The sequence below is a fragment of the Natrix helvetica genome, assembly GCF_964273705.1.
Source record: "Natrix helvetica genome assembly, chromosome: 11".
NCBI classification, from domain to species: Eukaryota; Metazoa; Chordata; class Lepidosauria; order Squamata; family Natricidae; genus Natrix; species Natrix helvetica.
This window is the reverse complement of record NC_138562.1, coordinates 10,597,158-10,619,974: the sequence shown is the minus strand read 5'-3', so window position 1 is coordinate 10,619,974 and position 22,817 is coordinate 10,597,158. Positions and strand designations below refer to the sequence as shown.

At 42.5% G+C, this 22,817-nt stretch overlaps 1 protein-coding gene across 2 annotated transcripts in view; it reads left to right on the top strand.

Annotated features, from left to right (window-relative positions):
- RPS6KA6 (ribosomal protein S6 kinase A6) overlaps positions 1-22,817 on the top strand; it is a 62,184-nt gene that overhangs the window by 7,626 nt on the left and 31,741 nt on the right. The window contains exons 2-5 of one of the 2 annotated variants that reach the window (XM_081964096.1): positions 11,595-11,654; positions 17,398-17,514; positions 19,274-19,355; positions 21,026-21,106. In XM_081964096.1, the coding sequence (XP_081820222.1) occupies positions 11,595-11,654; positions 17,398-17,514; positions 19,274-19,355; positions 21,026-21,106 (340 nt within the window). The remainder of the gene's footprint in view (positions 1-11,594; positions 11,655-17,397; positions 17,515-19,273; positions 19,356-21,025; positions 21,107-22,817) is intronic. The other variant, XM_081964097.1, reaches the window with a different exon arrangement.

The window sequence follows — 22,817 nt, the reverse complement described above, 5'->3', positions numbered from 1 at the left end:
AAAAAAAAAAACTTTGCTGGCTTACATAATAACATCGTGAAATTGGCACCATCCTCCTGTTTTCTGCAGTTATTCCGAGGCCCTTATACTACTAGTAGTATCTTTGATGCATTAACGGCGGATCCAGAAAAAAGTTTCTCTGGAAATAATCTGGATGTATGAAATAACGTCTTTGAAATGTAGAACTGTTAGTATAAGCCACATCTGTGTCTTTTGTTCTTAGTTTGCAAGCTTCTGGGTTTCTACATTATAACTTTTAGCTACTTGTCATATTAGTGCAGGTAATCTGACTTATAACTGTTCAACATAGAACCGAGGAGGAATTTCCTGACAGTTAGAACAATGAATCAGTGGAACAGAAGTTGCCTCCAGAAGTTGTGAATGCCCCAACACTGGAAGTCTTTAAGAAGATGTTGGATAGCCATTTGTCTGAAACGGTATAGGGTTTCCTGCCTAGGCAGGGTGTTGGACTAGAAGACCTCCAAGGTCCCTTCCAATTCTGCTATTGTATTGTTCATTTACTGACTGCTTGATCTTACACTGAAAAAAGTGACTTCTGGGCATTTTTCACATTTACGACCGTTGCAGTATCCCCTATAATCAAAAATCAGACACTTTGCAAATGACTCATAGTTATGACGTTTGCAGTGTCCCGGTGTCATGTGATTTCCCTTTTGCGACCATCTCACAAACCAAGCCAAGGGGGAAGCCAGATTCATTTAACCTCCTCGTTACTAACTTAACAACTGCAGTGAGTCACTTAACAACGGGCAAGAAAGGTCGTAAGACGGGGCAAGCCTCACTTAGCTGTCCCACTTAACAACAGAAGTTTTGGACTTGATGGTCATAAGGCAAGGACTATTTGCATTTAGGCAGATTGTGTACGCACACAAAAAACCTCTTCACTGTGAGGTTTATGAGGAATTCAGATGCCAGAGTCATCTCCCTGCCTAAAAGGAAATGATTCAGCCTTATCAAAAAAAAAAAAAAAAAAGGATGTTTGTTTAGGACGATGCTATTTGATTTGGAGAAAGCAAATATCGTCACGAATCTGAATTGAACTTTCAACAGCTTGTCAATGCCTCTTTTGTGCATGGGCTCGTGACAGACTTGGTACGAGAAGAATGCATCTTTAGATTATCAACTTGGTACCCCGATTTATTTTAGGATTGAAATCAATACTTGGTGGGGGGGGGGGGGGTTTGGTGACGCCTCGTTTCTAGATTGGTAGGTCAGTGGATATTAGGATATGGCATTGATAACGAACCTTTTCGCCTCCGAGTGCCCAAATAGGAATGCCCGTGCATGTATGTACGTGCGCCTGTGTGAATGCACAGAGCATCAAAAACCCCAAGACCAATTGGCCAGCGCATGCATGCCTGTTTTTTGGCCATTTTCAGGCAATTTTGGGGGCCATTTTCAGGCCTTTTTCGGGCCAAAAAATGGCCTGAAAAACTGCCTGTTTCTTTGCCATTTTGGGGGGCATTTTCCAATGCTCCGGCACCTGCAAAGATCAGCTGGCCGGCATGCATGTGTGTACTGGAAACCAGAAAAGCAGCTGGGGATGGCATGCTAGGAGGAGACTCTATGGTGGGGGAACCAGACTTCTGGTGGGCTCCAGAATTGAATTGGGGGTGGGGGCTTCTAGTTGTGGCTCTTTGCGTGTTTAAGATTGCTGACTCCTGGCCTAAGGACATCTAACCATGTAGTAGGACTGTATTATTATTATTATCCTTCTCACCTTTCCCTTTAACTACTCCTGTTGATATCTCATGACCATCACTTCGTTGGTTGTATCTTGTGCTTTACGATTTATTGCTTTGTTGCTTCTGCACATGCTGAGGACTAATGCACCAGAGACAGATTCCTTGCGTGTGTCCAACCACACTTGGCCAATAAAGAATATTCTATTCTATATTCTGCTCGAAAAGCTAGGCAAAGTCCTATCTTTAATCAAAGTGCTCCATTTCTCCATCTCTGCCAACTCCGCCGACTTCACCATCCCTTCTTTCATTGTGATGAAAGGAGCTCTTCCATCTCTGAGCGTAGAGAAAAGTTGTGCTGCTGGTGTCATGTAAGAAAACAAAAGCTCCATGTGTTCGTTCTGAATCTGTCTGTCCATCAAACCTAAAAGGAAAGCCGCTGGTTTCAGTTGTAAGTTCAGTTGAAGAAGAGCAGCTCTTGAGCTTCAATGGTGAAGAATGCCTGTGTCAACCCTGGAAGCCATCTTTTTCTTTGGAGCTTCAGGGCTGCCATATTTAGGTAAAGTAAAGGTTCCCCCTCCCACATGCGTGCTAGTCATTCCCGACTCTAGGGGGCGGTGTTCATCTCCGTTTCAAAGCTGAAGAGCCAGCGCTGTCTAAAAACCTGATCATGTGGCCGGAATGACTAAATGCCAAAGCCGCATGGAACGCTGTTACCTTCCCACCAAAGGTGGTTCCTATTTTTCTACTTGCATTTTTTACGTGACTTCGAACTGCTAGATTGGCAGAAGCTGGGACAAGTAATGGGAGCTCACTCCATTAGGTGGCGGTAGGGATTCGAACTGCTGACCTTTCTGATTGACATGCTTAGCGTCTTAGCCACTGAGCCACCGCGTCCCTTTCCACATTTAGTGCTTGGGGAAATGGGAGTGGGGATTACAAGGAGTCGGTGGAGATAATAGCCATAACAACATTCTTTTCTCTGGGAGTCAAGGACGTTCAGCCTGCACCTGGATGGGAGTGACTGGAGATTGTCTCCAGTTGGGATGATGCATTGATCGGGCCCTGTGATCGGGCTTGTGGGTGCAGGGGATGGGTCTTTGACTTTCTTTTGGGTGAGGAAAATCTGGAAACGCTCAGATCCGGGTTTTCCCAGATGTGCCAATATGACATCTCTAATAAAATGGAACTTTGAGGAAACTCAAGCCTTGGAGTCTTCTTTCGTTGGGGGTGTTACTTGAAACCCTGACATGAGGGACTAGTCTTTCTCAGCTTTGGCTCCTTCCGTTCTCCATATTGGTTGGGGAATTCTGGAAATTGAAGTCCACACATCTTAAAGTTGACAGTTCTAAACCATTATTCCTACCATAGGTATCCAGACAAATGACTTCTCTCTAAACCCTTGTTAATCCTTCTGGAATATTGCAGATATACAAGCAGCGGTATTCCTTACAAACACAATTACTGTTTCTTGCACTTTATTTAGAATGGCTTGTTCCCAAGTAAGAGTGTCTGATTCAGGCTCATTCATCCAGTTGCAGGGAGAAAATAATAATAATAAATTTGGCAGTTTATTCAGATGTCATTCTGAATTAACACAGAGTACTTTTAATCTATCATAAAATCTAGTGCAGTTGTAGGAATGAATGTTAAAGTAAACGTATTTTTTAAAAAAAGAAATAATGAAATTATTTCTTAATTACTAATAATTATTTAATAATTATTAATTATTAGCTGATGCCGTAGATGTTTACAATTGTCCACGCCAAATGAAGTTTGAAACTATTTGGCTGGAGATAATTTCTTTTCCTACACTTTATATAATGACTGGGTGTCTGAAAAGCAGATGTTTGCATCTGTACATAAATTTAGAGTGATGGTATTACAGAGGAATATGTTCTTAATTAATGTTGCAAAACACTCTCTTTTTTTTCATGTTACTATTGGTCTCTGGTTCATTTTATGCTGACAAGAATTTAGCTCAAGTTTGTTTTATCTTGCTGCATTTGTGTTTTTGGAACTGTTTGATAATGTCACAGTTAATAACGGGGGATGATTTGTTATAGCCGGAAAGGCATTCCTCGTATATTAGAATGGTTCATAAAAAAAAAAAACCAGTCATGAAACATAAGAGTTTGGTTAAATTGCTACTGTTTACATGGCCAAGCTGAGTTGAAGCAGGAGAAAAGGATTTACTTTTGATGAAGGGTAATTTGCCGTAGTAGAGGGAGAAGGCATTTTGGATCCACGACTTTATTCCAGAACCAATTTCATTTGTTCTTTCATAATTGAACAGTGCTCAGAAATCCGGGTTTTGTTGAAAAGAAATATCACATGATGGACTTTTGTTTACGAGCGCTGTTTAAAAAAAGCCCTCATTTTTAAAAACACTGAGCCAACCAATGTTATGTGCTTTATTGTTTTATTTTAGAAATTTACAAGGCTGCCCAATGACTGTAGACCATGGGTGCCAAACTCAAGGCCCACGGCCGTATTCGGCCCAGGGATATGCTTAGATCTGGCCTGCAGAGCCACCCTGGAAACAATGAAGGATTGGCCCACTGGGTCTCTGCCAGCGAAAATGGAGCTGGGGGGGGGGATGTATGTGGCCCTCCCGAGCTCTGTTTTTGCTGGCAGAGGGTTGCAGGAGGTTGTCGTAGCTGAAAACGGAGCTCAGGAGCCCGTTTTTGCTGGCAAAGCACTTGGGCCACCACAGGCGCCCCCCTGACACGAGTGATGTTGGGCTGGCCATGCCTACTCCAGCTCCCCAAGGTCAAACACAACCCTGATTGAAATCGAGTTTGACACCCCTGAGGTCCACCCGTAATTGCCCATGTTGCTGCATTCTGGATTGCATTCTAGCGGTTTCGCTTAGTTTACTTTATTGTCATTGCGCCTTGTGCAACGAAATTAAACGGGATCTTCAGTGTACAATGACAGTTCAGGTTGTGGTTGTTAAGGAATCTTGTGCAGTCATTAAGCACAACATCAGGGGTGTGTGTGGCTGGTTTCCCCATTTGACTTGAGCTATTGGAAGCTGGCAGTGAAGATCCCAAGTGGCAATGATGTGACTGTGAGAAGCTGTAACCATTGGAACTGTGTGTCAGTTGCCAAGTGCCCCAATCATGACCCTGTAACTGTGGGGACACTGCGACAGCCACAACTTCAAGGACAGGCCATAAGTCTTCTTCTTGAACCCTGTTTTAACTCCAAATGGTTGCTGAACAAGAAGTCACTAAGTGAAGACTACCTGTATAGTCAAGAGCCCTTCCCTGTCTTTCATGGTTGACAAAGCATCATGATACCCCTGACGGCAACAATCGGACCAACCCCTTGGTGGGCTCTGTAGTACCTTGGGCTCTCTGGCCTGCTGGCAAAACCATCTCTTCATGCTTTTTGAAAGAATGTTGGGGGGGGGGGGCAACCTTATTATTCCTGCAAGGAAGATGTCCCCCTTGTCCACTTCTCTTCCTGTAGCTCATGGCTTCATTAGTTGTACTTCTGTCTAAAGGATTTTGAACATGCAGAGGTTCTGTCAATATTCATTCCATTCAAGCCCCTTATTGTTAAAAGAATCTGGTCCATCATGGCACACCATACCTAAGAAGGGCTGAATGTCAAATTAGACGCTGGGAGAGAAGCACAAAATCCTCAGTGTTGTCCTTTGAATAATGTGTGCATAGCATGCATGAAATGTTCCTCTCATCCTTCGGCCTGTCCTCTTTGGTAAGGCTACGCCATCCTTTCAGTTACCCCCATCTAGGCTGGGATAGATACATGTGCTTGCCACATTCGGATCCTGGCCACTGCTTCAGCAGATGTAAGGAGCAATGCGTCACGGAAGGGCTGTGGTGAAGGGAGCAAAGTTCTCACTCGTAGAAGGGATTTTGTGCAATGCTTAACAAACAACGCTGCGCTCTGCCTATTTATTTCTGATCAGAATTCAGGTGCTGGTTTCTTAGTGGGTTGAGAGAAGAATATTTTACATGTTCCTTTCTTGCACACCTGCTCATTCTTGAGGATCTGCTGCAGAGATCCTTTCGGTCTAAGAAACACAACGTTTTGGCAACAACCTCCGTTGAGTTTCCTAAAAAGATAACGGCGCCTCTTGTTTTTTAAAAGAAATTTGAAGAGAGGCACTAAACCAGGGGTGTCCAAACTTGGGAACTTTAAGACTTGTGGACTTCAACTCCTAGAATTCCCCAGCCAGCCATGCTGGCTGGGGAATTCTGAGAGTTGAAGTCCACAAGTCTTAAAGTTCCCAAGTTTGGACACCCCTGCACTAAACCTTTGGTTGGGCTTGGTTTCTGCTTGTTTGTGCCCTTCCTTTTGCACTTTTGCAACATTTGAAAGCTTGCAAGCTGTCCCTTTGTTCCCGAACTTGCCTCGCTGAGTGAGTGTCAGTAAATTGAGTTGGAATAATTCCTCAACCAAATAAAATGAAGTGACAAAGAGCCAGATGGACGCGGAGAAACTTAAATAACATTAAGGTCTAACAGTTTGGGGAGAGAGAGAGAGAGAGAAGGCAGTAAACATCCAGAATCTTTTTGGTTTCCGATGCCACTATCTCTGCACCATCTACCAAAGGGTTATTTAAAGCTTATCAAATCATCTGCCAATGTCTTCCACCCACTGGTACCCAAATGAATGTACCTAAAACAACCGATGTTTTATTTTAGCTTCGCATCTCTTATTAGTAAGAGTGAGCATTGCAGGCAAAGAAAAGAACCAAACAGTTCAAACAACCAGTACACAGAACAGAACAGAACAGAACAGAATAACAGTGTTGTAAGGGATCTTGGAGGTCTTCTAGTCCAATCCCCTGCTTAGACAGGAACTCCTGTACCATTTCAAAGAAATAGTTGCCCAGTCTCTTCTTAAAAACGTCCTGTGTTGGAACATTCCCAACTTTTGGAAGCAAGTAGTTCCACTGTTTAATTGTTCTAACTGTCTATCAGAAATTTTCTCCTTAGTTCTAAGTTGCTTCTCTCCTCGATTAGTTTCCACCCATTGCTTCTTGTTCTACCCTCAGGTGCCTTGGAGAATAGCTTTACCCCCTCTGCTTTGTGGCAGCACCTGAGATATCGGAAGACTGCTATCATGCCTCCCCTAGTCCTTCTTTTCATTAAACTAGACATACCCAGTTCCTGCAACCGTTCTTCGTATGTTTTAGCCTCCGTTCCCATAATCATCTTTGTTGCTCTTCTCTGCACTCTTTCTAGAGTCAACATATTTTTTTATATTGGATTGAGAAGGCCAGTAATTTTCTTGCTGATGCTCGCTTAACTATAAGCTTTGACTAACATATTATGTGAACATAGTCTCATATTGAGACTCATATAGGGGCTTCTATCATGGGGACTAGAATCTAGGGTCTTTTGTTAAGTGGTTCCCTTCAGTGACTACCAAATCAAGGTACCTACCTACCTCCCACGGCTGAAATTCAGTTTGAAATGAGCTGAATTTCTCCCCCACCTTTAATGGAACTACCTTTTCCCATTCCAAGTGAATCTATTCATTTTGGTATTCATTTTCTAACTTAGAGAGGGCTTTGCTTTAAATTGTTTAGCAGTCTAATTCTCACACACCCCTTCGCTGGTGTTCACCTTCTTTGTAGTGCTGCATAGAAGACACACATTATTGAACAATGCTATGGAGGTTGACACTGTATTACACAATAACCTATTTGGAAAGTTGTCCAATCTTGTCTTAAAAATCTCCCCGGATGGAGGACCTACTGGAGGGAAGCTCTTCCACTGGTTAATTGTTCTCACTGTCAGGAAATTCATCCTTAGTTCTAAGATTGCTTCTCTCCTTGATTAGTTTCCATCCGTTGCTTCTTGTCCTGCCTTCTGGTGCTTTGGAGAATAGATTGACTCCCTCTTCTTTGTGGCAGCCCCTCAAATATTGGAACACTGCTATCATGTCACCTGTAGTCCTTTTTTTCCTATTAAACTGGAAGATTGTGAGTTCTAATCCTGCTTTAACCATGAAAGCTGTCTTTGGTGACTCCTGAATCACGAGGAGACAGTGAGTTCTAGTCCTGCTTTAGCCATGAAGGACAGCAGGGTGATTTGGGGCCAATCACCAGGCAAGATGTGAGTTCTAGTCCCATTTTAGCCACAACAGCCAGTTGGGTTAGTCTCTCTCAGCTCAACTCATCTCACAGGATGGTCAATATGGAGAAAATAAGAGGAAGAACGTATGTAGGATATGTTCTCTGCCTTGAGTTATTTGTAAAAATAATAAAAGCAGGACATTAAAAAAAATGATGAGTTTCAATTTGTGGGCTACATTAATAAGTTTGCGGTAGATAGTTGATGACTCTCGTTGCTTTAATAATCCAGAAAGATATTTCTTAGCATGTGGTAATGGGTGTGGGCAGGTATGCAGCACGTGTTGTAGGATGGGAGAGTAGAGGAGCATGAGTTGTTGCTGAATTATATGATAATTCATCTCGCAAAATGAATAATTATCCTCGCGTTCTTTATCGGGTTTTTCCAGTTTTTTTAATGAACCTAGTCGACAAGTTAGGACAAGAACGCATCGTCATTTCTAAAGTGCAACTTTGAACAAATTTAGCAACTTCATAGTAAGGGAGGAAAAAAAGACCAAAAAAGATTATTTAACTTAGTGTGACTTTTCATAAAATGGAGACAATTCTTTAAAATTAGGTTGAGAGGAAAATCTCGCGAGCCATCTTTACTTTACTTTACTTTATTTCGTATTTCTAGACCGCCCCCTCTCCCAAAAGGGACTCGGGGCGGTGTACAGTCAGGCTAAAACACAAATAGGATGCATATAAATAAATACATAAATACATAAATACATAAATGGAGGAGGCTATATAAAACTGTACCTTCAAGTAAAGCATTAAAAGCAGTATTTAAAAACAACCCCTAAAAATACCCCCAAAAATTGAATTTAAAATAATTACACATGAAATTCCCCAATTAAAATATCTGCCAGGAGGTAAGATAAAACTATGAGTGGGCCAGGCCGGCTAATCGAAACAGGTGAGTCTTTAGTTTTTGTCGGAAGGAGCGGAAGTCGGTGGTAGTTCTGATGTCGGGGAGGAGGTCATTCCAGAGGGTTGGGCCCATCACAGAGAAGGCTCTACTCCTAGGCGCCACCCGTTGGCATTGCTTGGTGGACGGCACCCGGAGGAGTCCCTCCCTGTGAGAGCGAATTGGTCGCAGGGATGTGTGCGGTAGGATGCGATCCCGCAGGTAGCTAGGTCCTGTGCCATGGAGCGCTTTAAAGATGGTGATCAACACCTTGAAATGCACCCGAAAAACCACAGGCAGCCAGTGCAGCTCGCGCAGGAGAGGTGTAATGTGGGAGTACCTGGTACTCCCCGTGATGGCCCGCGCGGCTGCATTCTGAACTAGCTGTAGTCTTCGGGCGCGTCCCAGGGGAAGCCCCATGTAGAGGGCATTGCAGTAGTCCAGACGAGACGCCACCAGCGCATGAGTCTGTCTGAATTGTAGCAGCTGATGTAGTTTCACTTGGCTTTTAAAAAAGAATTTGGTAAAATGCTCGCCTATTTAGCCTCCGCTTTTGACCCACTAGATTAATTTGGCATTTCCACTTTTGCTTCAACCTCCTGGCTCAAAACAGTAACAGGGAGAGGGACCTTGGAGTCTTACTGGATGATTGCTTGAAGATGAGGTAGCACATTGTGAAGCAGCAGCCAAAATAGCCGATACAATCCTGGGTTGAACAAACAGAGGCATAGAATCAAGATCAAGTGATGCTTTATAAAACTCTAGTAAGGATCACACCTGGACCTACTGCAACCAATTTTGGTCACCATACTACAAACAAGGTGTTGAGACTTTGGAAAAAAATTCAGAGAAGAGCAACTAAGATGAACAAAGGCCTGGAGACTAAAACATATGAAGAACACGGCTGCAGGATTTGGGTTTGGCTAGTCTAAAGAAAAGAAGAATTAGGGATGACATGATAGCAGTATTCCAGTATTTGAAGGGTTACCACAAAGAAGAAGGGGGTCAACTTATTCTCCAAAGCACCAGGGGCAGGACAAGAAACAATGGTTGGAAACTAATCAAAGAGAGAAGCAACCTGGAATTAAGGAGAAACTTCCTAACAGTGAGGACAATTAGCCAGTGGAACAGCCTGCCACCAGAAACTGTGGATGCTCCGTCACTAAAGATATTTAAGAAGAGACTGAACAGCCACTTATCTGACATGGTACAGGTTCTCCTGCTTGAGCAGGGGGCTGGACTAGAAGACCTCCAAGGTCCCTTCCAGCTTATTCGTTCATTTTAAACATTCTCTTGGAGTACTCAAATACAATCCAAAGGATGGTTTCATTTTGAAAGCCAGGATATTGGCTAACAATCATTTCATGCCTAACGATCATTCCAAAGCATAAAATCCAGTGAGTGCTAATATAAATAAAAACACATTTTTCTCCCTTCAGTGTAGAACCTTTATATGATCGCGAAACGCCATCCAAGTTTTCTGGTTATTCTCATCTTAGAACAGAAGTTTAGGAAGCGATGATTTGTACTTCTGTTCCTTTATAAACATCTGAGCACGTTAAGCATAAATACTCCTTGTATATTTTGAAAGCACGCACTGCTTACGTTAGTATAATCTCCTCTGTGACCTATTGTTATATTCCGTTGCTATGAACTTAGGGACTTTAGCAAGTGGATAGGAGAGCAAGTTCCATTGAAAAGTGCAGTTGCATTTAACGTTACTTCCTGAAAAAAGAAAAGAAAAGGAAGAAGATGCAATCCTATAGACCAGGGCAGTGGTGGGATTCAATTTTTTTTACTAGCGGTTCTATGGGCATGGCTTGGTGGGCATGGCAGGGGAAGGATACTGTGAAATATCCATTCCCTCCCCACTCCAGGGGAAGGTTACTGTAACATCCCCATTTCCTTCCGATCAGCTGGGACTCGCAAGGCAGAGAGTAGATGGGGCGGGGCCAGCCAGAGGTGGTAATTGTAGGTTCTCTGAACTACTCAAAATTTCCGCTACCGGTTCTCCAGAACAGGTCAGAACCTGCTGAATACCACCTCTGGATCAGGGGTGTCAAATTCAAGGCCTGTGGGCCGGAAATGGCCTACAAGGTGCTTAGATGTGGCTCTCGGGTCCACCATGGAAAGAGCGAAGGACCGGCCCATGGGGTCTCTGCCAGCGAAAACCGTTTTCAGCCGTGATGGCTTCCTGTAGCCCTTTGCCAGTGAAAACGGAGCTAGGGAAGACTGCAAGCCGTGTTGCCCCCCCCAACAATCTGGGTCCTCATTTTACCGACCTCGAAAGGATGAAAGGTTGAGTCGGTGGTGGGTTGCAGGCGGTACGCCCCAGTATAGGCATACTGGTGCCTGCCCGGAGCACTGGGTACCATTCCGGTACGGTGCTCCCGAGGGCCCACCCGCCCACCCGTCGTCCTTACCTGCCTTTAAACTCATTGGCGCTTCCATGCCTGCGCAATGCTCTGCCGAGCAGCTGGACCCTTGGGGAGGCGTCGCCGGAGGGTAGGATGCATGCGTGCGCCGTGCGCATTCATGTGGAGGACCCCGGGGCCCGTTGCACTGTACCCCTACTGGGTTGAGTCAACCTTGTGCCAATCAGGATCGAACTGCTGACAGTGGGCAGAAGTAGCCTGCAATGCTGCCTTCTAAGCCCTGTGCCACCACCGCTCTTCTCCCTCTTTTACCACACCTGTAGCAACTTTCCAGCATAATGGATAGTTTATTTTGGATTAGCTAAGGTTTGTATCTAAAACAAACTCCCATTTTGGGTGCAACAGACTTCTCCATTTCTTTTCGATGACACTGTGAACGAAAGAAGAAAGCTGCTTTCAAAGCTTATGCGTTTGAACTCATGACAACTTTTTTATATATATATTTGCAGCTGAATGGCATTAAAATGGTGGATGAACCTATGGAGGAAGAAGAACCATATTTCTGTAACGTAAGTACATTTGGGATACTCCTCACGATGGGAATTGAAATAATTTTATATTATCTGGGTAGCCTGTTGGGTGCAATCATCAAGGCATTCATCTAAAAATAAGGAGACTGTGAGTTCTAATCCTTTGGGTGACCTTGGGCCAGTTCATGTTTTTTCAGCCCTAGGAAAGAAGCAATGGTAAAAACCTCTGGGGGGAAAAAACTTGCCAAGAAAACTGCAGGGATTGTTCAGGCAGTCTATTAAAATTGGACAAGATTTAGAATCAGAATATTTTGAAGTCTGGAACAGATTTTATGATTGGTATAAGACAAGGTGACAAGATTGGAACGAACTGTATATATTGTGATTGGACAGAAGGACAGACAACGTATTAAGTAGGCTAATTGCTAATGGTTGAGACTAGCTGTATATAATGTGAATGTATGGTCACTTCGACTTCGCGGTACTGCATTGTTTTAAATGTAAAAATAATTAAAATATATTCCAAAAGAAAAAAAAATAATTGGGACAAGATTTAATGCAAGAAAACACAATTATACGGTACCCGGTGTAAAGAGGAGACAAACAAAATTTTCCTTTAGGGAAAATGACTTTTTGGGCCACGCCGAGGAGAAAGTACGTACAAAATTTTTGGTTCGCCTAGATGTGCTTTTAAAATAATTACATATTTTCCAAGATGCAAGTCTGCTTTTTTAAAAAAAAAATCTAATTCTATAAGAATTGCATCCAGAGCACCTGCTTGTTTAAAACAGGAACAAATGGTAGCCAACGAAATGTTTTAGTCTGAACATGCAATTGGATTCCCCCCCACCAAATCTCAAGGTTTTGGATTCGAAGATGCCCTTCAGTCAAACTTCATTCTTTGTGGTTATATCCATGCAATTTTCTTGACATTCCCAAGGGAAGTGGTTCGCCATTATCTTTTTCCGAGATTCTTTTTTTTTTCTATTTTCCAATCCAGCCGGTTCCCTTGGAATTCCCATCTAATTCTCGCAAAATCAAATACTAACCAGGGCTGGTGGCTGCTTAATTTATGAGATCAGTTACTGTGTGCTGCCATCTACTGAGTCCAGCGGTGGAAAACAACATTCAAGACGAAGTTTTGCAAAAGTGTCTTGTTTGCAGAAATATTCCTCCTTTCTGGTTGTAGAAAGTTGTGGGGAGGAGTTGTGTTCGATACCTTATCAACTTATTAGCCTACTTACCATTGCACATAAGAAATCCCCATGGTGACTAGTTACAGATATAGTTGAGAAAAATAAAATAGTTCTCAGCTCAGAGAATTGAAACCCCCATTACAACAGAAGGAAAGGGTTCCCTTATACGTCAAATTCATTATCAGAAACACCCAATTGTTTGTTGGTTGCTTGGTTGGCCAATGTTGGTGTTTTAATTCCACAGTAGTTGTTTAACAGGATGTTGCTTGCTCTGCCTTTATTTTGTCCCAGGGATATCAGATTCATCCTCTTTCAATAGCTTGTAGTTTTGCTTGCTAACTTTAACTAGGAAATGAGCACCTTAAAACTATTTTGACAATGAAATGCCAAGACTTGTTGACAATTGCTCTGTTTTATATTTCCCTGATAGTAGGAGGTACAACGTGATTACACACACACCATATATATTGTGAGTGTATGTGAGTGTACACAACATACACTCACAATACACGGACACACACACATATGTCTTTCTTTTGGGTCCCAAAATAAGCAATAGGGCCTATTTTCAGGGGGTGTCTTATTGTTTTTCCATGTACAGGAGGCCCACTTCTTCTGCTTGCTCAAGGCAGGGCAGGAGGCCATGCGGCATGCCAGCACCACCGCCGTGAGGTGAGGGGACAGAGCTTCCCCGCACGCCCCGTTCTGGCTTACTTCAGGCCCCCTGCAGCCAGGCCATCCATACTCCGATACCTGCCTTGCCTTGCAGCCATGCCGTTAGCGCACCGCTCAGCCTCTTGCTCCATTGTGACCACCAGCAGAAGTGAACTCGCGAGGCAGGTGTTGCGGCGTGGATGGTCTGGATGTGGGGGGGCCTGAGGTATGGGGCACATGGGTCAGCTCCACCACCATCCCACCTCATCTGGTGGCTGCAGCACCACAAGCAACCAGAGGGGATGGGTGGCCAGCTGGCTTTGCAGGCTCTTGAGTAGGGCTTATTTTGGGGTGGGATAGGGATAGGGTTTATATTAGGCACACATGTAAAACATTATTTTTTGGGGGGATAGGTCTTACTTTCAGGGATATAGGGTATTTATTTCAAAAGCTGGGGGGAAAAAAGAGGAAAGAATCCAAAAGAGATGTGGAAATTCTCCACGGATTCTAATGCTTATCCTGGAAGAACCTCTCCCACTCATTCCCAACAAATTACACTGTCCGTAACATGAGCACTAGCATCCTAACCATACATTAGTAGGTCTCATCAGTAAATGCGTTGGCTGCTAATTAAAGAGAAGCTGTTGGCCAAGGAACTTTATTTGTTCTATGTTTTGTGTTATTCCAGGAATTGCTACTCATAGTAATGCTTCCATGTAAATTAGAACTGAAAAGACGCTTAATCTAAGAGTTAGATAACATTTTTTTTTCTTATTAGACAAGATTCTTTTATAATATTAGCCGCACAAGGGCACAACGGGAGCTGGAAAATATAATATCTTTGTCACGCGATAATATATATTTCAAGTCAGGATAGCTCATTTCCTACAAATTAAAGAATGTGTTGTACACTCGTTGGTAAGGTTCTAGTTGGTTTTGGGAATATTTAAACATGTTGAAATGACAACCTCAGTAATCAATAGTCAATATTAAAGCTAGATTTAGATAAAGCTGAAGGCTACAAATATTTATAATATTAATTAACAATGCTAATTAGTGACATTCACTGGTTTGGATGAAATCAATCAAATAAGTTTTCTGGAGATAGTATCATAACTTTTAAATACTGTTTGCCAGTATTATTGCATTATTGTAATGCTGTATTAATAATACAGTAAAATAATAGAATATAACAAGAAGGTTTTCCTGCATCATTGAAACTGTTGGGATTTGTAAACATAAAAACAAAAATCTTGGGATTTTAATTAACAGTAATACAATATTACATATATTCATGCCATTACATTTTTCTGCTCAATTATATTGGACAGAAATGGTACTCTCCATCACTGCTCAAGTCCAGTCACAGTGGTAGCTATGGAGCAGAAAAACATAGATGAATCCAGTTCTCCAACACTAAAACTGAAAACGAAAACTTTTCTTCTAACTCATTTGCTTCCGTTAAACAATTCTGTGAATTTGTTTCGATCTTTTAAGAAGGATCAAGGAAAAAGGGAGTAAATAAATATTGCAAAATCCAGTTGATTACTTCAGTTGGATCTTGGCAACATTGGTGAATCGTCTCAGCTCTGCCACAGATGTTCCAGGTTTTAACATCTATATTAAAGCACGCTTGTGGAAAAGCTAAACGAATCCAGGTGTTAGGAGATCAAATGAATAGGTGAAGAGAGGTCCCACAGAAAGGAAGAAAAGGGCATCATGTAGCACAGCGACAATTTTCATACTGTGCTTCCCCCAAAATAAGACAGGGTCTTATATTAATTTTTTGCTCCAAAAGATGCCCTAGGCCTTATTTTCTGGTTAAGTCTTATTTTCGGGGAACTACAGTACTAATTGCATTCATCTGGCTGATGATCTTAACTGGGGCTTATTGGGGGTGGTGCTGGTAGGGCATATATTACGAGCATCCCGAAAAAATCATGCTAGGGCGTATTTTCCAGTTGGGTCTTATTTTTGTGGAAACAGGGTACTTGCATATGATATTACAATGTTACAGTAAACAGTAACAGAGTTGGAAGGGACTTTGGAGGTCATCTAGTCCAACCCCCCTGCTCATGCAGGAGACCTGTACTAGGGATTTGAACTGCCGAGCTTTCTGATTGACAAGCTCCTTGTCCTAGCCACTGAGCCACCCAGTCAGGCAAGGGTTTGACGCCACCATAACGTGCATATATATTAACATTTCACTGTTATTGTGAACATCTACATGTTCACTTTCTTCTTGTTTCTGCAGTCCAATCTCCTAACTGCGAGACTGGGCTTTAGAAACAAGAAGAAAGTGAAAATGTAAGGGTTTTTTTTTGGGGGGGGGAAGATGTTAGGCCAGAACTGACGAAGCTGGAAGCTGATGGAGCATTATGCAGTTGTACAACACATGTTTTCTTTCTCCTGTTCGGCTGCATGTGGAGCTGCTGCCCACACTTAACAGCTGTTGAATTTCCAAATTCTGTTCAAAACCCTTTTTTTTTCTTCTCTCTCTCTATTATGTGGCTACCGCTCAGTATTTAGAATTCACTGGAAGTACTGTAGCATTTCAGATCCTTCAGTGGTGTGAGGTCTACGATGACTCAGCCAGAAAATGTTCCGATTATGGTAATAAGCGAGTATAACATCATTTCCACTGACAGTGGCATTCAAGAGCATTGTTTTCTTAAGTTCTTATTTAATTACTATTGTGTCAGTTTCCACAGAAACCCGTTCTACTGTCAAATCCGGGTTACTCCAGATCACTTTTAAACATAGAAACAGATGAACTCCTAAGATCGGTTCATGTAGATGATTTAAAAAAAAAACACTGAAAAAACATTATCATTTGATATGGAATATTGACACTTCAACTTGGACTGATGGATGCCATTTCTTCTTTCTTTGTCTTCTACCTTTAAGCTGCTCTTTTTCCTGGGAGAGCGGTACCTTTTCAGTGTACCCAAAGCTAGTGCTGAGATGGTTTCTAGTATCTTACACCTGTGCAAAATATTGCAATGTTCCAATATCTCAGGGGCTGCCCCAAAGAAGAGGGAGTCAAGCTATTCTCCAAAACCCCTGAGGGTTGGAGAAGAAGCAATGGGTGGAAACTAATCAAGGAGAGAAGCAACTTAGAACTAAGGAGAAATTTCCTGTCAGTGAGAACAATTAACCAGTGGAACAGCTTGCCTCCAGAAGTTGTGAATGCCCCTTCCGGTTGTGAAGTTGTGAAGTCACTTCCGGTTTGCTCGGAGGGTCGTTTTAAGCGTTCCGAAGGCTTCAGGGAAGCCTCCAGACAGTCCCTGAAGCCTCTAGAGGCCTCCGGGGGGGGGAGGCTCTTTTCGCCCTCCCCAGGCTCCTATAAAGCCTCTGGAGCCTGGGGAGGGCGAAAAAAGCATGTAAAAATGGGGGGGGGGGTCGCGCGTTGTGCGCGCATGCACACTGGGGGGGGCGCTTTGCATTATGGGTGCGGCACGCCTGCACACGACCCCCCTGCGCTCCCCCCACTTGTGGCACATGAGCCAAAAAAGGTTCGCCATCGCTGGTCTATAAAATAGGGAGTCCCTTCTCAGTGCCTTTTCACTGGATTCTACAATGACAGAGTTCCTTTAATGTATAAATACCCAAGTCTTAAAAAATTAGAAAAGCTTTATTATACATTTTCTCAGATTGTAAACTATAGTTCGGGTCTTCTGTATGTATATGTATGTATGTTGAATAGCCTGTTCGAAGGTGGTAAGCCACCTTTGCCTCTTTGTTCCTTACAAACCATAAAACATCAACAATATCCTTTACAACTATGATAATCTGCTTTAAAAGCCTAGGTAAACAAGCAGAGTGCAGAAACCTTAACTAATGTAGCACTCATTCTTATCAGCTTTTATTTTTCTTTTCTTTCTCTCTCTCTTTCTCTCTTCCTTCCTTTCTTCTTTTCTTTCTTTCAATAGGATGAAGGAAGTGTCAAAGAGATTCCTATTACCCATCATGTGAAAGAAGGATGTGAAAAAGCAGACCCAGCACAATTTGAATTGCTTAAAGTCCTTGGTCAAGGATCATTTGGAAAGGTAACGGTGAAAATAAACCATATTTCTTTTAAATTTGCACTGGGTGTCCCATAGAGCCCCTGATTTTATTCCTCTACTACATACAAGCCTAGTGTTTTTAAGTGTTGGGGAACGTACTATAGTAAATCCTGTGAGCATTTCAGTAGCAATAGCTGTAGGACTTAGACTTATAAATTGTTTCGTAGTGGTTTACAACCCTCTCTAAGTAGTTTACATAGTCACCAATAATCTGGGTCCTTGTTTTACTGACCTCGGAAGGATGGAAGGCTGAGTCAACCTTGAACCGGTCAGGATCGAACTGCTGGCAGTGGGCAGAGTCAGCCTGCAATATTACATTTTAACCACTATGCCACCAGGCTCTTTTTCAGTAGCTTTCCTGGCTTCTCTGTTACAAGAAACTGCATGACAGATAGTCCTTGACTTACAACCATTCGTTTAGCAACTGTTCGAACTTGCAAAAGCACTGAAAAAAGTGACTTATGACCAGTCTTCACACTTACGACTGTCACAGCATTCCCCACAGTCACATGATCCAAATTCAGGCACTTAGCAATTGACATTTACTGATGACAGTTGCAGCATGCCAGGGCAATGTGGTTGCCACCCGCAACTTTTCTAGACAGCTTCGTACAAGCAAAGTTAATGTTGGAATCTGGATTCGCTTAGCGACTGTGTGGGTCACTTAACAACTGAAGTGGTTCACTTAACAATTGTGGCAAAAACAAGGTTATAAAATCAGGCAAGGCTCACTTTGCTTACCTTAGCAGTGGAAATTCTGATCCCTATTGTGGCTTTAAGTCAGGGGTGTCCAAACTTGGGAACTTTAAGACTTGTGGGGCTGGCTGGGGAATTCTGGGAGTTGAAGTCCACAAGTCTTAAAGTTCCCAAGTTTGGACACCCCTGCTTTAAGTCAAGGGCTATGTGTATATGAACAAACTTTTTTGTTGCTGCATGCTTTGTGTTTAGAGGAAGTAAAAATACAAGACAAAACCCCCATCTCTGATAAGTGTGACCAGCTTTTGAAACTTTTGAATCCAAAGCGCTCCAGATGTTTCAAACTTTTATACTTCTCTTTCTAAATAGTGTCTAGACACAGTTAGCCGCTTCTTTCTTCTTCATCACATACCTAATGCTTTATTTTCTCCTCTGGTTTCAATGCTGCAATGCTAGGTTTGTACTGGCATTGGCTAAATCGTTGTTTAATTCTTCATGAGATTAAAAGTGGCTTTTAATCTTTTGGAACATCTGCAGTTCAACAGTTGGTTTTAATGGCTTTAACTGAATCCAAAAAGTATTACAGATTATTTATTTCTGTGGATGAAGCTCCGGAATTCATAGCAATTGCCTCCCTAGCTAGGGAATTCTGGGAATTCAGGTTCATATATCTGGAAGGATTCCAGGTTGGAGAAGTCCGATTTAAGGAATAAGGGAATAATGTTGTGTTGAAGATTGAGTGTGTGACCATGCGTGCTCAAGTGCCACAATTAGATTTGCAGAGGTTTCGTTTGTGTTCTCATAGAATTGCGTAGTATTTCTTTGCAGTGGAATATTTTATTTCTGTAGAATTAATTTTGGGGAACTTGGATTTTGTTTTTAAAAAAAACAGACATTGGAAGTATTATTCTAAACTTACATAGCATGTCTTACATCAGCTCATTTAGAAGGTATGGTTACTAGAGAGAAATTCATTGGACTACGTAAGATATTTGCACATTTTAGTAATGTGTTATAACATATTTAATCCTTATCGTTTGTTGAGGTTTTCCTTGTGAGAAAAATCATTGGTCCTGATGCTGGACATCTTTATGCCATGAAAGTTTTAAAGAAGGCTTCCTTGAAAGGTAAAAATAAAGTTTAAAAAATACTTCCTGCTGTGTTTATTTTTATTTGTGAAATAAAATAACTTAATTTATAACTTAACAATCAACTTTATCTTTAAAAGTGCAGATAAACTGCATGGAAGATTGTGGTATTTGAACAGAAATTTCCATAGGAATGAACGTGAAATCATATTCAACATTGCGAACATGACATATTATTTACATGGAAGCAAGTGGTTATGGCAGATTTTTTCACTAACCGACTGGTTGTCCCCAAAGGGTTTTTTTCAGGAGGCATTTGGAGTTCCTTGTTTTTTTTTCTTTTTTGAAGACATTTCGCTTCTCATCCAAGAAGCTTCTTCAGCTCTTACAGGATAGGGGGGAATGGAAGGATTTATATTCCTTGCAGACAGCTGGACATTTGCATCCTTTTAGAGGATCGTTGAAGCGCTTGGAAGTTTATCTCTATCCTCAGGGTCACTTGAGTGATGCTTCTGGCTCCTGTAGTCTGCAATTTTTAGCTATACAATTTGGGATGAACACCCTTTAAATGGTGTGGGAGAGGGAATGGATTTCCAGAGGAAAAAAAATGGCAGACTACAGGAGCCAGAAGCATCACTCAGGTGACCCTGAGGACACAGAGAAACCTCCAAGTGGCCTTAAGGACCCTCTAAAAGGATGCAAATGACCAGCTGCCTGCAAAGAATATAAATCCTTCCATTCCCCCCTATTCTGTCAGAGCTGAAGAAGCTTCTTGGATTAGAAGCGAAACGTCTTCAAAAACGGGGGAAAAAAGCACGGAAGTCTAGTTGCCTCCTGAAAAAGCAGCTTTGGGACAACCATGACTTGGATGACTGAGAATCTCTACAGACATCTAACCAACTGCTTATAGGTTTCTTAGCCGTATCATCGGTCCCTGTTGCAAAAATCTCTTTTTCTAATCACAGAGATGCTTCCGCCAACCTAGCAGTTCGAAAGCACGTAAAAAACGCAAGTAGGAAAATAGGGACCACCTTTGGTGAGAAGGTAATAGCGTTCTGTGCGCCTTCGGCATTTAGTCATGCCGGCCACATGACCACAGAGACGTCTTCGGACAGCGCTGACTCTTCGGCTTTGAAACGGAGATGAGCACCACCCCCTAAAGTCAGGAATGACTAGCACATATGTGATTTACCCTTTAAAGCAGTACTTCTTAACCTTAGCAGCAGATGGTATGAACTTTTAAGATGTGTGGACTTCAACTCCCAGAATTCCCCGGCCAAATGAAGCTCATACATTTTTAAAGCCGCTAAGGTTGAGAAACAGGTTGAGGAAATGACAGTTCCATATCACTATGAGTTTTTTTTAAAAAAAAGGGTATTCCCATCTAAGACATCCGAAGCGATGTTCAATTCAATGATTACCAATAGAATTTTGAATTTTAAATGACTCAACAGAAAGTTGGCAGAGTTCACGAATATGCCATACTGGTGAGTCATATGACATTCGTGACTTTTTTTTTTTTTGTGATGTTTTGGTGTGCTTGATGGTTGGAAGTCTCCCGTGGAATTTCCATGGAAGTCACTGGAACCCTTCCGAAATTGACTACTGAAAATGAAATTTTCTCATAAAAATCCTTTGTACGTGTGCCTATTGTAAAAGGCATAAATGCGTATTTAGTTTCACTCTTCTTGGAAAATTTATGTTTGCAGTTCGAGATAGAGTCCGCACAAAGATGGAGAGAGATATATTAGTAGAAGTAAATCATCCATTTATTGTCAAACTGCACTATGGTGAGTATTATTATCTGTGGCTTTGATCAAGGTTTATCCGATAAATGTCTTCATTTCTAGAGTTTGAATTATATCTACTAGCTTGGCTTAAAAAAAAAAGCAGACTTTATATTGTGTGACAAGCCATTTAAGCAGATATTTTTAAATGGTTTCCTGAAACTGGGTTTATTTAGAGAAAAAGTTTTATTATTTATTTAGCATACGGCGTATCATATGGGGACTAACAATATATATTAACATTTACTCTAGATAAGGGGTGTCAGACTCAAGGCCCGGGGGCCATTCCGGCCCATAGGGTGCTTAGATCTGGCCCATGGTACCTCTGCCAGCGAAAATGAAGCTTGCAAGAGCCACAGGTGGCCCTCCTGGGCCTGTTTTCAGTCCCGACGGTCTCCGCAACGGGCACATTTTTGCTGCCAAAGGGCTACAGGAGGCCATTGCAGCCGAAAACAGGGAGCCCCTGCCTGCAGGCTCCATTTTCACTGTCAGAGAGCTAGCAAAACAAAAGGAGAAATGTTTCCCCTTTTGCACTTGAGCATGCAGGAAGGGACGGGAAAAGAGAAAGGGAAAGAGGAAAGAGAAAGAAAAAGAAGGGAAGATGGGAAGAGAGCAAGTGTTCTGACCTAGGCTTCCCAAGATCATTTTATTCTCCAGATAAAACCCCTTTTATTTAGGTTAAAGGGAATTCCTCTCCAGCCAAATCCCGGCGAACAGTCTTTCAAGAGATTTCACAACTACAGACCAAAACGCAGCTCTGTAGTAGATAATACTTGGCCAGAAGTCAGGGACAGATCTTCACCCTAATGAATGGAACTAATTGTCTCCTGCAAACTCCCCTCCCCTTTCGCTCCTCTGTATTCCTCATGGGAGGGGCCATTCATGGTCCACCTGTGACTTTACTCCCTAGTCGGCCTTTGTTCCTTAGCTGTTCCCTCCTCCTGGCAGCTCTGTGCATACGCACATCGGGAACAGGCTCCAGCTGTTCTTCTGCCCCACTGATGTCCGACTCCGAAGGCAGCTGATAACTGTTGGTGGCCCTGTCCCCGTCTCTGCCTCCCACGCAGAGCCCTCATCGGAGCCTTCCCCAGCCTCCAGGAGAAAGGAGAATGAAGAGGGAAGGAAAAAGAAGAAAAGGAAGGAAGGAAGATTATAATGAGAGGGAGGGAAGGTCTGAGGGAACTCCTGCCTTAGCATTTGGCCACCATAGGTGCCCCACGATATGAGTGATGTCGAGCTGGTCACGCCCCCCTGAGGTCAACTCTGATGCAGCCCTTAATGAAGTCAAGTTTGACACCCCTGTCCTTTTATTACATAAATAATAAATAAAATATAAATTTTAAAAAGATCTACGTTCAAATGTCTAGGCCATCTAACCATTGAAGTGCAGCATTGTTTATCTTTTTTTTAAAAAAAAAATCAACCCGTATGTCCCTCAGCTTACAGCCGGTCACAATGTTTGACATGGGAGCCCATATGTCACCCACATACTATGTCCCATTTACACAGGGAGTTCCGACAGACACTGGGTGAGGTGCAACTCCTATTCAGGATTGTCCTTGCTGACCCAGTAGCTCAAAGCCTGTCACCTTTTCAGTGGGGTCATTTATATGTCTTCCTAGGTCTGGACGCGGTGGCTCAGTGGATAAGACACTGAGCTTGTCGATCAGAAAGGTCGGCAGTTCAGCGGTTTGAATCCCTAGCACCACGTAAC